The following is a 19,869-nucleotide window of genomic DNA, read 5'->3' as shown; positions in this document are numbered from 1 at the left end:
CACCCAACACAGCCGCAGCACAGACACCTGCTTTACCCCCCCACAAAGCCATGGCAGTTGTCCCCTCACAGCAGTGGCACAACACAGGACCAACATGTTTGCAGGGTAGTGGGAACATATTAGCCCTAAAAGGGGATCCAGCATTAAGCTGCCACCCTCCTCATAGGACACATCCCCCTACTCAGAAATATGAGACGTGGCGGCGAGAAGAGAACACAGGAGTTACATGGAATGTTTATTAAAAAAAAAAAAAAATGTAAAAAATTGGCAGTGATTGTTAGAAAAGCAGAAAACAGGGGAGGTGGGCACAGTGTCCGGGGGTCCGCTCACTCAGACTCCTGCTCGTCTTTCACCAGAAGCTTCTTCCCTTTCTTGGGCTTGACATTATCACGACATGTCCTGCACCTTAGGGTCCTGCAGAAGAAAAGATGAGAGGGAGGTCTCCTGGTAACCAAAACATATGACCACAAGTGACATCAGACATGGACGTGACCATACAGGAGAAGGGAGGACACTACCCACACTCAGGAGCACCGTACACCCAGCACATAGGACCACGGGGGACATCAGAGAGAAGTGACCGGTCAGTGACTGTACATATAGGAGAAGGGAGGACACTACCCACACTGAGGAGCACCGTACACCCAGCACATAGGACCACGGGTGACATCAGAGAGAAGTGACCGGTCAGTGACTGTACATATAGGAGGAGGACACTACCCACACTCAGGAGCACCGTACACCCAGCACATAGGACCACGGGTGACAGAGGGAAGTGACCGGTCAGTGACTGTACATATAGGAGAAGGGAGGACACTACCCACACTCAGGAGCACTGTACACCCAGCACATAGGACCACGGGTGACATCAGAGGGAAGTGACCGGTCAGTGACTGCACATATAGGAGAAGGGAGGACACTACCCACACTCAGGAGCACCGTACACCCAGCACATAGGACCACGGGTGACATCAGAGAGAAGTGACCGGTCAGTGACTGTACATATAGGAGAAGGGAGGACACTACCCACACTCAGGAGCACCGTACACCCAGCACATAGGACCACGGGTGACATCAGAGAGAAATGACCGGTCAGTGACTGCACATATAGGAGGAGGACACTACCCACACTCAGGAGCACCGTACACCCAGCACATAGGACCACGGGTGACAGAGGGAAGTGACCGGTCAGTGACTGTACATATAGGAGAAGGGAGGACACTACCCACACTCAGGAGCACCGTACACCCAGCACATAGGACCACGGGTGACATCAGAGGGAAGTGACCGGTCAGTGACTGTACATATAGGAGAAGGACACTACCCACACTCAGGAGCACCGTACACCCAGCACATAGGACCACGGGTGACATCAGAGGGAAGTGACCGGTCAGTGACTGTACATATAGGAGAAGGGAGGACACTACCCACACTCAGGAGCACTGTACACCCAGCACATAGGACCACGGGTGACAGAGGGAAGTGACCGGTCAGTGACTGTACATATAGGAGAAGGGAGGACACTACCCACACTCAGGAGCACTGTACACCCAGCACATAGGACCACGAGTGACATCAGAGGGAAGTGACCGGTCAGTGACTGTACATATAGGAGAAGGGAGGACACTACCCACACTCAGGAGCACCGTACACCCAGCACATAGGACCACGGGTGACAGAGGGAAGTGACCGGTCAGTGACTGTACATATAGGAGAAGGGAGGACACTACCCACACTCAGGAGCACTGTACACCCAGCACATAGGACCACGGGTGACATCAGAGGGAAGTGACCGGTCAGTGACTGTACATATAGGAGAAGGGAGGACACTACCCACACTCAGGAGCACCGTACACCCAGCACATAGGACCACGGGTGACAGAGGGAAGTGACCGGTCAGTGACTGTACATATAGGAGAAGGGAGGACACTACCCACACTCAGGAGCACCGTACACCCAGCACATAGGACCACGGGTGACAGAGGGAAGTGACCGGTCAGTGACTGTACATATAGGAGGAGGGAGGACACTACCCACACTGAGGAGCACTGTACACCCAGCACATAGGACCACGGGTGACAGAGGGAAGTGACCGGTCAGTGACTGTACATACAGGAGAAGAGATGACACTACCCACACTCAGGAGCACCGTACACCCAGCACATAGGACCACGGGTGACAGAGAGAAGTCACCGGTCAGTGACTGTACATATAGGAGAAGGGAGGACACTACCCACACTCAGGAGCACTGTACACCCAGCACATAGGACCACGGGTGACAGAGAGAAGTGACCGGTCAGTGACTGTACATATAGGAGAAGGGAGGACACTACCCACACTCAGGAGCACTGTACACCCAGCACATAGGACCACGGGTGACAGAGAGAAGTCACCGGTCAGTGACTGTACATATAGGAGAAGGGAGGACACTACCCACACTCAGGAGCACCGTACACCCAGCACATAGGACCACGGGTGACAGAGAGAAGTCACCGGTCAGTGACTGTACATATAGGAGAAGGGAGGACACTACCCACACTCAGGAGCACCGTACACCCAGCACATAGGACCACGGGTGACATCAGAGGGAAGTGACCGGTCAGTGACTGTACATATAGGAGAAGGGAGGACACTACCCACACTCAGGAGCACCGTACACCCAGCACATAGGACCACGGGTGACATCAGAGAGAAGTGACCGGTCAGTGACTGCACATATAGGAGAAGGGAGGACACTACCCACACTCAGGAGCACTGTACACCCAGCACATAGGACCACGGGGGACATCAGAGAGAAGTGACCGGTCAGTGACTGTACATATAGGAGAAGGGAGGACACTACCCACACTCAGGAGCACCGTACACCCAGCACATAGGACCACGGGTGACAGAGGGAAGTGACCGGTCAGTGATTGTACATATAGGAGGAGGGAGGACACTACCCACACTCAGGAGCACTGTACACCCAGCACATAGGACCACGGGTGTCAGAGGGAAGTGACCGGTCAGTGACTTCATATAGGAGGGAGGACACTACCCACACTCAGGAGCACTGTACACCCAGCACATAGGACCACGGGTGACAGAGGGAAGTGACCGGTCAGTGATTGTACATATAGGAGGAGGGAGGACACTACCCACACTCAGGAGCACTGTACACCCAGCACATAGGACCACGGGTGACAGAGGGAAGTGACCGGTCAGTGACTGTACATATAGGAGAAGGGAGGACACTACCCACACTCAGGAGCACCGTACACCCAGCACATAGGACCACGGAGGACATCAGAGGGAAGTGACCGGTCAGTGACTGTACATACAGGAGAAGGGAGGACACTACCCACACTCAGGAGCACTGTACACCCAGCACATAGGACCACGGGTGACAGAGAAGTGACCGGTCAGTGACTGTACATATAGGAGAAGGGAGGACACTACCCACACTCAGGAGCACCGTACACCCAGCACATAGGACCACGGGGGACATCAGAGAGAAGTGACCGGTCAGTGACTGTACATACAGGAGAAGGGAGGACACTACCCACACTCAGGAGCACCGTACACCCAGCACATAGGACCACGGGTGACATCAGAGGGAAGTGACCGGTCAGTGACTGTACATGTAGGAGAAGGGAGGACACTACCCACACTCAGGAGCACCGTACACCCAGCACATAGGACCACGGGTGACATCAGAGAGAAGTGACCGGTCAGTGACTGTACATACAGGAGAAGGGAGGACACTACCCACACTCAGGAGCACCGTACACCCAGCACATAGGACCACGGGGGACATCAGAGAGAAGTGACCGGTCAGTGACTGTACATATAGGAGAAGGGAGGACACTACCCACACTCAGGAGCACCGTACACCCAGCACATAGGACCACGGGGGACATCAGAGGGAAGTGACCGGTCAGTGACTGTACATATAGGAGAAGGGAGGACACTACCCACACTCAGGAGCACCGTACACCCAGCACATAGGACCACGGGTGACATCAGAGAGAAGTGACCGGTCAGTGACTGTACATATAGGAGGAGGGAGGACACTACCCACACTCAGGAGCACTGTACACCCAGCACATAGGACCACGGGAGACATCAGAGGGAAGTGACCGGTCAGTGACTGTACATATAGGAGAAGGGAGGACACTACCCACACTCAGGAGCACTGTACACCCAGCACATAGGACCACGGGTGACATCAGAGAGAAGTGACCGGTCAGTGACTGTACATACAGGAGAAGGGAGGACACTACCCACACTGAGGAGCACCGTACACCCAGCACATAGGACCACGGGTGACAGAGAAGTGACCGGTCAGTGACTGTACATATAGGAGAAGGGAGGACACTACCCACACTCAGGAGCACCGTACACCCAGCACATAGGACCACGGGGGACAGAGAGAAGTGACCGGTCAGTGACTGTACATATAGGAGAAGGGAGGACACTACCCACACTCAGGAGCACCGTACACCCAGCACATAGGACCACGGGTGACAGAGAGAGAAGTGACCGGTCAGTGACTGTACATATAGGAGAAGGGAGGACACTACCCACACTCAGGAGCACTGTACACCCAGCACATAGGACCACGGGTGACAGAGGGAAGTGACCGGTCAGTGACTGCACATATAGGAGAAGGGAGGACACTACCCACACTCAGGAGCACTGTACACCCAGCACATAGGACCACGGGTGATATCAGAGGGAAGTGACCGGTCAGTGACTGTACATATAGGAGAAGGGAGGACACTACCCACACTCAGGAGCACCGTACACCCAGCACATAGGACCACGGGGGACAGAGAGAAGTGACCGGTCAGTGACTGTACATATAGGAGAAGGGAGGACACTACCCACACTCAGGAGCACCGTACACCCAGCACATAGGACCACGGGGGACATCAGAGAGAAGTGACCGGTCAGTGACTGTACATATAGGAGAAGGGAGGACACTACCCACACTCAGGAGCACCGTACACCCAGCACATAGGACCACGGGTGACAGACAGAAGTGACCGGTCAGTGACTGTACATATAGGAGGAGGGAGGACACTACCCACACTCAGGAGCACTGTACACCCAGCACATAGGACCACGGGGGACAGAGGGAAGTGACCGGTCAGTGACTGCACATATAGGAGGAGGGAGGACACTACCCACACTCAGGAGCACCGTACACCCAGCACATAGGACCACGGGTGACATGAGAGAGAAGTGACCGGTCAGTGACTGTACATATAGGAGAAGGGAGGACACTACCCACACTCAGGAGCACCGTACACCCAGCACATAGGACCACGGGTGACATCAGAGAGAAGTGACCGGTCAGTGACTTCATATAGGAGAAGGGAGGACACTACCCACACTCAGGAGCACCGTACACCCAGCACATAGGACCACGGGTGACATCAGAGAGAAGTGACCGGTCAGTGACTGTACATATAGGAGGAGGGAGGACACTACCCACACTCAGGAGCACCGTACACCCAGCACATAGGACCACGGGTGACATCAGAGAGAAGTGACCGGTCAGTGACTGTACATATAGGAGAAGGGAGGACACTACCCACACTCAGGAGCACCGTACACCCAGCACATAGGACCACGGGTGACAGAGAGAAGTGACCGGTCAGTGACTGTACATATAGGAGAAGGGAGGACACTACCCACACTCAGGAGCACCGTACACCCAGCACATAGGACCACGGGTGACAGAGAGAAGTGACCGGTCAGTGACTGTACATATAGGAGAAGGGAGGACACTACCCACACTCAGGAGCACCGTACACCCAGCACATAGGACCACGGGTGACAGAGAGAAGTGACCGGTCAGTGACTGTACATATAGGAGAAGGGAGGACACTACCCACACTCAGGAGCACCGTACACCCAGCACATAGGACCACGGGTGACATCAGAGAGAAGTGACCGGTCAGTGACTGTACATATAGGAGAAGAGAGGACACTACCCACACTCAGGAGCACCGTACACCCAGCACATAGGACCACGGGGGACATCAGAGAGAAGTGACCGGTCAGTGACTGTACATATAGGAGAAGGGAGGACACTACCCACACTCAGGAGCACTGTACACCCAGCACATAGGACCACGGGTGACAGAGAAGTGACCGGTCAGTGACTGCACATATAGGAGAAGGGAGGACACTACCCACACTCAGGAGCACCGTACACCCAGCACATAGGACCACGGGTGACAGAGAGAAGTGACCGGTCAGTGACTGCACATATAGGAGAAGGGAGGACACTACCCACACTCAGGAGCACCGTACACCCAGCACATAGGACCACGGGTGACAGAGGGAAGTGACCGGTCAGTGACTGCACATATAGGAGAAGGGAGGACACTACCCACACTCAGGAGCACCGTACACCCAGCACATAGGACCACGGGTGACAGAGGGAAGTGACCGGTCAGTGACTATACATATAGGAGAAGGGAGGACACTACCCACACTCAGGAGCACTGTACACCCAGCACATAGGACCACGGGGGACATCAGAGGGAAGTGACCGGTCAGTGACTGTACATATAGGAGAAGGGAGGACACTACCCACACTCAGGAGCACCGTACACCCAGCACATAGGACCACGGGTGACAGAGAGAAGTGACCGGTCAGTGATTGTACATATAGGAGAAGGGAGGACACTATCCACACTCAGGAGCACCGTACACCCAGCACATAGGACCACGGGTGACATCAGAGAGAAGTGACTGGTCAGTGATTGTACATATAGGAGAAGGGAGGACACTATCCACACTCAGGAGCACCGTACACCCAGCACATAGGACCACGGGTGACATCAGAGGGAAGTGACCGGTCAGTGACTGTACATATAGGAGAAGGGAGGACACTACCCACACTGAGGAGCACTGTACACCCAGCACATAGGACCACGGGGGACATCAGAGAGAAGTGACCGGTCAGTGACTGTACATACAGGAGAAGGGAGGACACTACCCACACTCAGGAGCACTGTACACCCAGCACATAGGACCACGAGGGACATCAGAGAGAAGTGACCGGTCAGTGACTGTACATATAGGAGAAGGGAGGACACTACCCACACTCAGGAGCACCGTACACCCAGCACATAGGACCACGGGTGACAGAGAGAAGTGACCGGTCAGTGATTGTACATATAGGAGAAGGGAGGACACTATCCACACTCAGGAGCACCGTACACCCAGCACATAGGACCACGGGTGACATCAGAGAGAAGTGACTGGTCAGTGATTGTACATATAGGAGAAGGGAGGACACTATCCACACTCAGGAGCACCGTACACCCAGCACATAGGACCACGGGTGACATCAGAGGGAAGTGACCGGTCAGTGACTGTACATATAGGAGAAGGGAGGACACTACCCACACTCAGGAGCACCGTACACCCAGCACATAGGACCACGGGTGACAGAGAGAAGTGACCGGTCAGTGACTGTACATATAGGAGAAGGGAGGACACTATCCACACTCAGGAGCACTGTACACCCAGCACATAGGACCACGGGTGACATCAGAGAGAAGTGACCGGTCAGTGACTGCACATATAGGAGAAGGGAGGACACTACCCACACTCAGGAGCACTGTACACCCAGCACATAGGACCACGGGTGACAGAGAGAAGTGACCGGTCAGTGACTGTACATATAGGAGAAGGGAGGACACTACCCACACTCAGGAGCACCGTACACCCAGCACATAGGACCACGGGTGACAGAGAGAAGTGACCGGTCAGTGACTGCACATATAGGAGAAGGGAGGACACTACCCACACTCAGGAGCACTGTACACCCAGCACATAGGACCACGGGTGACATCAGAGGGAAGTGACCGGTCAGTGACTGTACATATAGGAGAAGGGAGGACACTACCCACACTCAGGAGCACTGTACACCCAGCACATAGGACCACGGGTGACAGAGAGAAGTGACCGGTCAGTGACTGCACATATAGGAGAAGGGAGGACACTACCCACACTCAGGAGCACCGTACACCCAGCACATAGGACCACGGGTGACAGAGGGAAGTGACCGGTCAGTGACTGCACATATAGGAGAAGGGAGGACACTACCCACACTCAGGAGCACTGTACACCCAGCACATAGGACCACGGGTGACATCAGAGAGAAGTGACCGGTCAGTGACTGCACATATAGGAGAAGGGAGGACACTACCCACACTCAGGAGCACCGTACACCCAGCACATAGGACCACGGGTGACAGAGAGAAGTGACCGGTCAGTGACTGCACATATAGGAGAAGGGAGGACACTACCCACACTCAGGAGCACCGTACACCCAGCACATAGGACCACGGGTGACAGAGGGAAGTGACCGGTCAGTGACTGCACATATAGGAGAAGGGAGGACACTACCCACACTCAGGAGCACCGTACACCCAGCACATAGGACCACGGGTGACAGAGGGAAGTGACCGGTCAGTGACTATACATATAGGAGAAGGGAGGACACTACCCACACTCAGGAGCACTGTACACCCAGCACATAGGACCACGGGGGACATCAGAGGGAAGTGACCGGTCAGTGACTGTACATATAGGAGAAGGGAGGACACTACCCACACTCAGGAGCACCGTACACCCAGCACATAGGACCACGGGGGACATCAGAGGGAAGTGACCGGTCAGTGACTGTACATATAGGAGAAGGGAGGACACTACCCACACTCAGGAGCACCGTACACCCAGCACATAGGACCACGGGTGACAGAGGGAAGTGACCGGTCAGTGACTGTACATATAGGAGAAGGGAGGACACTACCCACACTCAGGAGCACTGTACACCCAGCACATAGGACCACGGGGGACATCAGAGAGAAGTGACCGGTCAGTGACTGTACATATAGGAGAAGGGAGGACACTACCCACACTCAGGAGCACCGTACACCCAGCACATAGGACCACGGGGGACATCAGAGGGAAGTGACCGGTCAGTGACTACACATATAGGAGAAGGGAGGACACTACCCACACTCAGGAGCACCGTACACCCAGCACATAGGACCACGGGTGACAGAGGGAAGTGACCGGTCAGTGACTGTACATATAGGAGAAGGGAGGACACTACCCACACTCAGGAGCACTGTACACCCAGCACATAGGACCACGGGTGACATCAGAGGGAAGTGACCGGTCAGTGACTGTACATATAGGAGAAGAGAGGACACTACCCACACTCAGGAGCACTGTACACCCAGCACATAGGACCACGGGTGACATCAGAGAGAAGTGACCGGTCAGTGACTGCACATATAGGAGAAGGGAGGACACTACCCACACTCAGGAGCACCGTACACCCAGCACATAGGACCACGGGTGACATCAGAGAGAAGTGACCGGTCAGTGACTGTACATATAGGAGAAGGGAGGACACTGCCCACACTCAGGAGCACCGTACACCCAGCACATAGGACCACGGGTGACATCAGAGAGAAGTGACCGGTCAGTGACTGTACATATAGGAGAAGGGAGGACACTACCCACACTCAGGAGCACCGTACACCCAGCACATAGGACCACGGGGGACAGAGAAGTGACCGGTCAGTGACTGTACATATAGGAGAAGGGATGACACTACCCACACTCAGGAGCACTGTACACCCAGCACATAGGACCACGGGGGACATCAGAGGGAAGTGACCGGTCAGTGATTGTACATATAGGAGAAGGGAGGACACTGCCCACACTCAGGAGCACCGTACACCCAGCACATAGGACCACGGGTGATATCAGAGGGAAGTGACCGGTCAGTGACTGTACATATAGGAGAAGGGAGGACACTACCCACACTCAGGAGCACTGTACACCCAGCACATAGGACCACGGGTGACAGAGAGAAGTGACCGGTCAGTGACTGTACATATAGGAGAAGAGAGGACACTACCCACACTCAGGAGCACCGTACACCCAGCACATAGGACCACGGGTGACATCAGAGGGAAGTGACCGGTCAGTGACTGTACATATAGGAGAAGGGAGGACACTGCCCACACTCAGGAGCACCGTACACCCAGCACATAGGACCACGGGTGACATCAGAGGGAAGTGACCGGTCAGTGACTGTACATATAGGAGAAGGGAGGACACTACCCACACTCAGGAGCACTGTACACCCAGCACATAGGACCACGGGGGACATCAGAGGGAAGTGACCGGTCAGTGACTGTACATATAGGAGAAGGGAGGACACTACCCACACTCAGGAGCACCGTACACCCAGCACATAGGACCACGGGTGACATCAGAGAGAAGTGACCGGTCAGTGACTGTACATATAGGAGGAGGGAGGACACTACCCACACTCAGGAGCACCGTACACCCAGCACATAGGACCACGGGTGACATCAGAGAGAAGTGACCGGTCAGTGACTGTACATATAGGAGAAGGGAGGACACTACCCACACTCAGGAGCACTGTACACCCAGCACATAGGACCACGGGTGACATCAGAGAGAAGTGACCGGTCAGTGACTGTACATATAGGAGAAGGGAGGACACTACCCACACTCAGGAGCACCGTACACCCAGCACATAGGACCACGGGTGACATCAGAGAGAAGTGACCGGTCAGTGACTGTACATATAGGAGGAGGGAGGACACTACCCACACTCAGGAGCACTGTACACCCAGCACATAGGACCACGGGTGACAGAGGGAAGTGACCGGTCAGTGACTGTACATATAGGAGAAGGACACTACCCACACTCAGGAGCACTGTACACCCAGCACATAGGACCACGGGGGACATCAGAGAGAAGTGACCGGTCAGTGACTGTACATATAGGAGGAGGGAGAACACTACCCACACTGAGGAGCACCGTACACCCAGCACATAGGACCACGGGGGACATCAGAGAGAAGTGACCGGTCAGTGACTGTACATATAGGAGAAGGGAGGACACTACTCACACTCAGGAGCACTGTACACCCAGCACATAGGACCACGGGTGACATCAGAGAGAAGTGACCGGTCAGTGACTGTACATATAGGAGAAGGGAGGACACTACCCACACTCAGGAGCACTGTACACCCAGCACATAGGACCACGGGTGACAGAGAGAAGTGACCGGTCAGTGACTGTACATATAGGAGAAGGGAGGACACTACCCACACTCAGGAGCACCGTACACCCAGCACATAGGACCACGGGTGACAGAGAGAAGTGACCGGTCAGTGACTGTACATATAGGAGAAGGGAGGACACTACCCACACTCAGGAGCACTGTACACCCAGCACATAGGACCACGGGTGACATGAGAGAGAAGTGACCGGTCAGTGATTGTACATACAGGAGAAGGGAGGACACTACCCACACTCAGGAGCACCGTACACCCAGCACATAGGACCACGGGTGACATCAGAGAGAAGTGACCGGTCAGTGACTGTACATATAGGAGAAGGGACTACACTACCCACACTCAGGAGCACTGTACACCCAGCACATAGGACCACGGGTGACATCAGAGAGAAGTGACCGGTCAGTGACTGTACATATAGGAGAAGGGAGGACACTACCCACACTCAGGAGCACCGTATACCCAGCACATAGGACCACGGGGGACATCAGAGAGAAGTGACCGGTCAGTGACTGTACATATAGGAGAAGGGAGGACACTACCCACACTCAGGAGCACCGTACACCCAGCACATAGGACCACGGGTGACAGAGGGAAGTGACCGGTCAGTGACTGTACATATAGGAGAAGGGAGGACACTACCCACACTCAGGAGCACTGTACACCCAGCACATAGGACCACGGGTGACATCAGAGGGAAGTGACCGGTCAGTGACTGTACATATAGGAGAAGGGAGGACACTACCCACACTCAGGAGCACCGTACACCCAGCACATAGGACCACGGGTGACATCAGAGGGAAGTGACCGGTCAGTGACTGTACATATAGGAGAAGGGAGGACACTGCCCACACTCAGGAGCACTGTACACCCAGCACATAGGACCACGGGGGACATCAGAGAGAAGTGACCGGTCAGTGACTGTATATATAGGAGAAGGGAGGACACTACCCACACTCAGGAGCACCGTACACCCAGCACATAGGACCACGGGTGACAGAGAGAAGTGACCGGTCAGTGACTGTACATATAGGAGAAGGGACTACACTACCCACACTCAAGAGCACTGTACACCCAGCACATAGGACCACGGGTGACAGAGGGAAGTGACCGGTCAGTGACTGTACATATAGGAGAAGGACACTACCCACACTCAGGAGCACTGTACACCCAGCACATAGGACCACGGGAGACATCAGAGAGAAGTGACCGGTCAGTGACTGTACATATAGGAGGAGGGAGAACACTACCCACACTCAGGAGCACCGTACACCCAGCACATAGGACCACGGGTGACATCAGAGAGAAGTGACCGGTCAGTGACTGTACATATAGGAGAAGGACACTACCCACACTCAGGAGCACCGTACACCCAGCACATAGGACCACGGGTGACATCAGAGAGAAGTGACCGGTCAGTGACTGCACATATAGGAGGAGGGAGGACACTACCCACACTCAGGAGCACTGTACACCCAGCACATAGGACCACGGGGGACATCAGAGAGAAGTGACCGGTCAGTGACTGTACATATAGGAGAAGGGAGGACACTACCCACACTCAGGAGCACCGTACACCCAGCACATAGGACCACGGGTGACAGAGGGAAGTGACCGGTCAGTGACTGTACATATAGGAGAAGGGAGGACACTACCCACACTCAGGAGCACCGTACACCCAGCACATAGGACCACGGGTGACAGAGAGAAGTGACCGGTCAGTGACTGTACATATAGGAGAAGAGAGGACACTACCCACACTCAGGAGCACCGTACACCCAGCACATAGGACCACGGGGGACATCAGAGAGAAGTGACCGGTCAGTGACTTCATATAGGAGAAGGGAGGACACTACCCACACTCAGGAGCACCGTACACCCAGCACATAGGACCACGGGGGACATCAGAGAGAAGTGACCGGTCAGTGACTGTACATATAGGAGAAGGGAGGACACTACCCACACTCAGGAGCACCGTACACCCAGCACATAGGACCACGGGGGACATCAGAGAGAAGTGACCGGTCAGTGACTGTACATATAGGAGAAGAGAGAACACTACCCACACTCAGGAGCACTGTACACCCAGCACATAGGACCACGGGGGATATCAGAGAGAAGTGACCGGTCAGTGACTGCACATATAGGAGAAGGGAGGACACTACCCACACTCAGGAGCACTGTACACCCAGCACATAGGACCACGGGGGACATCAGAGGGAAGTGACCGGTCAGTGACTGTACATATAGGAGGAGGGAGGACACTACCCACACTCAGGAGCACTGTACACCCAGCACATAGGACCACGGGGGACATCAGAGGGAAGTGACCGGTCAGTGACTGTACATATAGGAGAAGGGAGGACACTACCCACACTCAGGAGCACCGTACACCCAGCACATAGGACCACGGGAGACATCAGAGAGATGTGACCGGTCAGTGACTGTACATATAGGAGAAGGGAGGACACTATCCACACTCAGGAGCACCGTACACCCAGCACATAGGACCACGGGTGACATCAGAGGGAAGTGACCGGTCAGTGACTGTACATATAGGAGAAGAGAGAACACTACCCACACTCAGGAGCACCGTACACCCAGCACATAGGACCACGGGGGATATCAGAGAGAAGTGACCGGTCAGTGACTGCACATATAGGAGAAGGGAGGACACTACCCACACTCAGGAGCACTGTACACCCAGCACATAGGACCACGGGTGACAGAGGGAAGTGACCGGTCAGTGACTGTACATATAGGAGAAGGGAGGACACTACCCACACTCAGGAGCACTGTACACCCAGCACATAGGACCACGGGTGACAGAGAGAAGTGACCGGTCAGTGACTGTACATATAGGAGGAGGGAGGACACTACCCACACTCAGGAGCACTGTACACCCAGCACATAGGACCACGGGTGACATCAGAGAGAAGTGACCGGTCAGTGACTGTACATATAGGAGAAGGGAGGACACTACCCACACTCAGGAGCACCGTACACCCAGCACATAGGACCACGGGTGACATCAGAGGGAAGTGACCGGTCATTGACTGTACATATAGGAGAAGGGAGGACACTACCCACACTCAGGAGCACTGTACACCCAGTACATAGGACCACGGGTGACAGAGAGAAGTGACCGGTCAGTGACTGTACATATAGGAGGAGGGAGGACACTACCCACACTCAGGAGCACTGTACACCCAGCACATAGGACCACGGGTGACATCAGAGAGAAGTGACCGGTCAGTGACTTCATATAGGAGAAGGGAGGACACTACCCACACTCAGGAGCACTGTACACCCAGTACATAGGACCACGGGTGACAGAGAGAGAAGTGACCGGTCAGTGACTGTACATATAGGAGAAGGGAGGACACTACCCACACTCAGGAGCACCGTACACCCAGCACATAGGACCACGGGTGACATCAGAGAGAAGTGACCGGTCAGTGACTGTACATATAGGAGGAGGGAGGACACTACCCACACTCAGGAGCACCGTACACCCAGCACATAGGACCACGGGTGACAGAGGGAAGTGACCGGTCAGTGACTGTACATATAGGAGAAGGGAGGACACTACCCACACTCAGGAGCACTGTACACCCAGCACATAGGACCACGGGGGACAGAGGGAAGTGACCGGTCAGTGACTGCACATATAGGAGAAGGGAGGACACTACCCACACTCAGGAGCACCGTACACCCAGCACATAGGACCACGGGTGACATCAGAGGGAAGTGACCGGTCAGTGACTGTACATATAGGAGGAGGAAGGACACTACCCACACTCAGGAGCACCGTACACCCAGCACATAGGACCACGGGGGACAGAGAGAAGTGACCGGTCAGTGACTGTACATATAGGAGGAGGGAGGACACTACCCACACTCAGGAGCACTGTACACTCAGCACATAGGACCACGGGTGACATCAGAGAGAAGTGACCGGTCAGTGACTGTACATATAGGAGAAGGGAGGACACTACCCACACTCAGGAGCACCATACACCCAGCACATAGGACCACGGGTGACTTCAGAGGGAAGTGACCGGTCAGTGACTATACATATAGGAGAAGGGAGGACACTACCCACACTCAGGAGCACCGTACACCCAGCACATAGGACCACGGGGGACATCAGAGGGAAGTGACCGGTCAGTGACTGTACATATAGGAGAAGGGAGGACACTACCCACACTCAGGAGCACCGTACACCCAGCACATAGGACCACGGGGGACATCAGAGAGAAGTGACCGGTCAGTGACTGTACATATAGAAGAAGGGAGGACACTACCCACACTCAGGAGCACTGTACACCCAGCACATAGGACCACGGGGGACATCAGAGGGAAGTGACCGGTCAGTGACTGTACATATAGGAGAAGGGAGGACACTACCCACACTCAGGAGCACCGTACACCCAGCACATAGGACCACGGGGGACAGAGAGAAGTGACCGGTCAGTGACTGTACATATAGGAGAAGGGAGGACACTACCCACACTCAGGAGCACCGTACACCCAGCACATAGGACCACGGGGGACATCAGAGGGAAGTGACCGGTCAGTGACTGTACATATAGGAGAAGGGAGGACACTACCCACACTCAGGAGCACCGTACACCCAGCACATAGGACCACGGGTGACAGAGAGAAGTGACCGGTCAGTGACTGTACATATAGGAGAAGGGAGGACACTACCCACACTCAGGAGCACTGTACACCCAGCACATAGGACCACGGGTGACATCAGAGGGAAGTGACCGGTCAGTGACTGTACATATAGGAGGAGGGAGGACACTACCCACAGTCAGGAGCACCGTACACCCAGCACATAGGACCACGGGTGACAGAGGGAAGTGACCGGTCAGTGACTGTACATATAGGAGGAGGGAGGACACTACCCACACTCAGGAACACTGTACACCCAGCACATAGGACCACGGGTGACAGAGAGAAGTGACCGGTCAGTGACTGTACATATAGGAGAAGGGAGGACACTACCCACACTCAGGAGCACTGTACACCCAGCACATAGGACCACGGGTGACATCAGAGGGAAGTGACCGGTCAGTGACTGTACATATAGGAGAAGGGAGGACACTACCCACACTCAGGAGCACCGTACACCCAGCACATAGGACCACGGGTGACATCAGAGGGAAGTGACCGGTCAGTGACTGTACATATAGGAGAAGGGAGGACACTACCCACACTCAGGAGCACCGTACACCCAGCACATAGGACCACGGGAGACATCAGAGGGAAGTGACCGGTCAGTGACTGTACATATAGGAGAAGGGAGGACACTACCCACACTCAGGAGCACTGTACACCCAGCACATAGGACCACGGGTGACAGAGAGAAGTGACTGGTCAGTGACTGTACATATAGGAGAAGGGAGGACACTACCCACACTCAGGAGCACTGTACACCCAGCACATAGGACCACGGGTGACAGAGAGAAGTGACCGGTCAGTGACTGTACATATAGGAGAAGGGAGGACACTACCCACACTCAGGAGCACCGTACACCCAGCACATAGGACCACGGGTGACATCAGAGGGAAGTGACCGGTCAGTGACTGTACATATAGGAGAAGGGAGGACACTACCCACACTCAGGAGCACCGTACACCCAGCACATAGGACCACGGGAGACATCAGAGGGAAGTGACCGGTCAGTGACTGTACATATAGGAGAAGGGAGGACACTACCCACACTCAGGAGCACTGTACACCCAGCACATAGGACCACGGGTGACATCAGAGAGAAGTGACCGGTCAGTGACTGTACATATAGGAGAAGGGAGGACACTACCCACACTCAGGAGCACCGTACACCCAGCACATAGGACCACGGGTGACAGAGAGAAGTGACTGGTCAGTGACTGTACATATAGGAGAAGGGAGGACACTACCCACACTCAGGAGCACTGTACACCCAGCACATAGGACCACGGGTGACAGAGAGAAGTGACTGGTCAGTGACTGTACATATAGGAGAAGGGAGGACACTACCCACACTCAGGAGCACCGTACACCCAGCACATAGGACCACGGGTGACAGAGAGAAGTGACCGGTCAGTGACTGTACATATAGGAGAAGGGAGGACACTACCCACACTCAGGAGCACCGTACACCCAGCACATAGGACCACGGGTGACAGAGAGAAGTGACTGGTCAGTGACTGTACATATAGGAGAAGGGAGGACACTACCCACACTCAGGAGCACTGTACACCCAGCACATAGGACCACGGGTGACAGAGAGAAGTGACCGGTCAGTGACTGTACATATAGGAGAAGGGAGGACACTACCCACACTCAGGAGCACCGTACACCCAGCACATAGGACCACGGGTGACATCAGAGGGAAGTGACCGGTCAGTGACTGTACATATAGGAGAAGGGAGGACACTACCCACACTCAGGAGCACTGTACACCCAGCACATAGGACCACGGGGGACATCAGAGAGAAGTGACCGGTCAGTGACTGTACATATAGGAGAAGGGAGGACACTACCCACACTCAGGAGCACCGTACACCCAGCACATAGGACCACGGGTGACATCAGAGAGAAGTGACCGGTCAGTGACTGTACATATAGGAGAAGGGAGGACACTACCCACACTCAGGAGCACTGTACACCCAGCACATAGGACCACGGGGGACAGAGAGAAGTGACCGGTCAGTGACTGTACATATAGGAGGAGGGAGGACACTACCCACACTCAGGAGCACCGTACACCCAGCACATAGGACCACGGGGGACATCAGAGAGAAGTGACCGGTCAGTGACTGTACATATAGGAGAAGGGAGGAAACTACCCACACTCAGGAGCACCGTACACCCAGCACATAGGACCACGGGTGACATCAGAGAGAAGTGACCGGTCAGTGACTGTACATATAGGAGAAGGGAGGACACTACCCACACTCAGGAGCACTGTACACCCAGCACATAGGACCACGGGGGATATCAGAGAGAAGTGACCGGTCAGTGACTGTACATATAGGAGAAGGGAGGACACTACCCACACTCAGGAGCACCGTACACCCAGCACATAGGACCACGGGGGACATCACAGAGAAGTGACCGGTCAGTGACTGCACATATAGGAGAAGGGAGGACACTACCCACACTCAGGAGCACCGTACACCCAGCACATAGGACCACGGGTGACAGAGAGAAGTGACCGGTCAGTGACTGTACATATAGGAGAAGGGAGGACACTACCCACACTCAGGAGCACCGTACACCCAGCACATAGGACCACGGGTGACAGAGAGAAGTGACCGGTCAGTGACTGTACATATAGGAGAAGGGAGGACACTACCCACACTCAGGAGCACCGTACACCCAGCACATAGGACCACGGGTGACAGAGAGAAGTGACCGGTCAGTGACTGTACATATAGGAGAAGGGAGGACACTACCCACACTCAGGAGCACTGTACACCCAGCACATAGGACCACGGGTGACATCAGAGAGAAGTGACCGGTCAGTGACTGTACATATAGGAGAAGAGAGGACACTACCCACACTCAGGAGCACCGTACACCCAGCACATAGGACCACGGGTGACAGAGAGAAGTGACCGGTCAGTGACTGTACATATAGGAGAAGGGAGGACACTACCCACACTCAGGAGCACCGTACACCCAGCACATAGGACCACGGGTGACAGAGAGAAGTGACCGGTCAGTGACTGTACATATAGGAGAAGGGAGGACACTACCCACACTCAGGAGCACTGTACACCCAGCACATAGGACCACGGGTGACATCAGAGAGAAGTGACCGGTCAGTGACTGTACATATAGGAGAAGAGAGGACACTACCCACACTCAGGAGCACCGTACACCCAGCACATAGGACCACGGGTGACAGAGAGAAGTGACCGGTCAGTGACTGTACATATAGGAGAAGGGAGGACACTACCCACACTCAGGAGCACTGTACACCCAGCACATAGGACCACGGGTGATATCAGAGAGAAGTGACCGGTCAGTGACTGTACATATAGGAGAAGGGAGGACACTACCCACACTCAGGAGCACTGTACACCCAGCACATAGGACCACGGGTGACATCAGAGAGAAGTGACCGGTCAGTGACTGTACATATAGGAGGAGGGAGGACACTACCCACACTCAGGAGCACCGTACACCCAGCACATAGGACCACGGGTGACAGAGGGAAGTGACCGGTCAGTGACTGTACATATAGGAGGAGGGAGGACACTACCCACAGTCAGGAGCACCGTACACCCAGCACATAGGACCACGGGTGACAGAGGGAAGTGACCGGTCAGTGACTGTACATATAGGAGGAGGGAGGACACTGCCCACACTCAGGAGCACCGTACACCCAGCACATAGGACCACGGGTGACATCAGAGAGAAGTGACCGGTCAGTGACTGTACATATAGGAGAAGGGAGGACACTACCCACACTCAGGAGCACCGTACACCCAGCACATAGGACCACGGGGGACATCAGAGGGAAGTGACCGGTCAGTGACTGTACATATAGGAGAAGGGAGGACACTACCCACACTCAGGAGCACCGTACACCCAGCACATAGGACCACGGGGGACATCAGAGAGAAGTGACCGGTCAGTGACTACATATAGGAGGAGGGAGGACACTACCCACACTCAGGAGCACTGTACACCCAGCACATAGGACCACGGGAGACATCAGAGAGAAG

General features: G+C 54.7%; 1 protein-coding gene across 1 annotated transcript in view; it reads right to left on the bottom strand.

Moving 5' to 3' along the window:
- Positions 1 to 222: 222 nt before the first annotated feature.
- The window catches only part of TP53 (tumor protein p53), a 44,514-nt gene continuing 24,867 nt past the window's right edge, over positions 223 to 19,869 (bottom strand). Inside the window, exon 11 of the mRNA XM_069767652.1 lies at positions 223 to 414. Within this exon, the coding sequence (XP_069623753.1) occupies positions 327 to 414 (88 nt within the window). The 3' untranslated portion in view covers positions 223 to 326. The remainder of the gene's footprint in view (positions 415 to 19,869) is intronic.

This window comes from Ranitomeya imitator, chromosome 4 (genome assembly GCF_032444005.1).
Source record: "Ranitomeya imitator isolate aRanImi1 chromosome 4, aRanImi1.pri, whole genome shotgun sequence".
NCBI classification, from domain to species: Eukaryota; Metazoa; Chordata; class Amphibia; order Anura; family Dendrobatidae; genus Ranitomeya; species Ranitomeya imitator.
The sequence above is the reverse complement of the archived record's forward strand: the minus strand, read 5'-3'. Positions and strand labels throughout refer to the sequence as shown.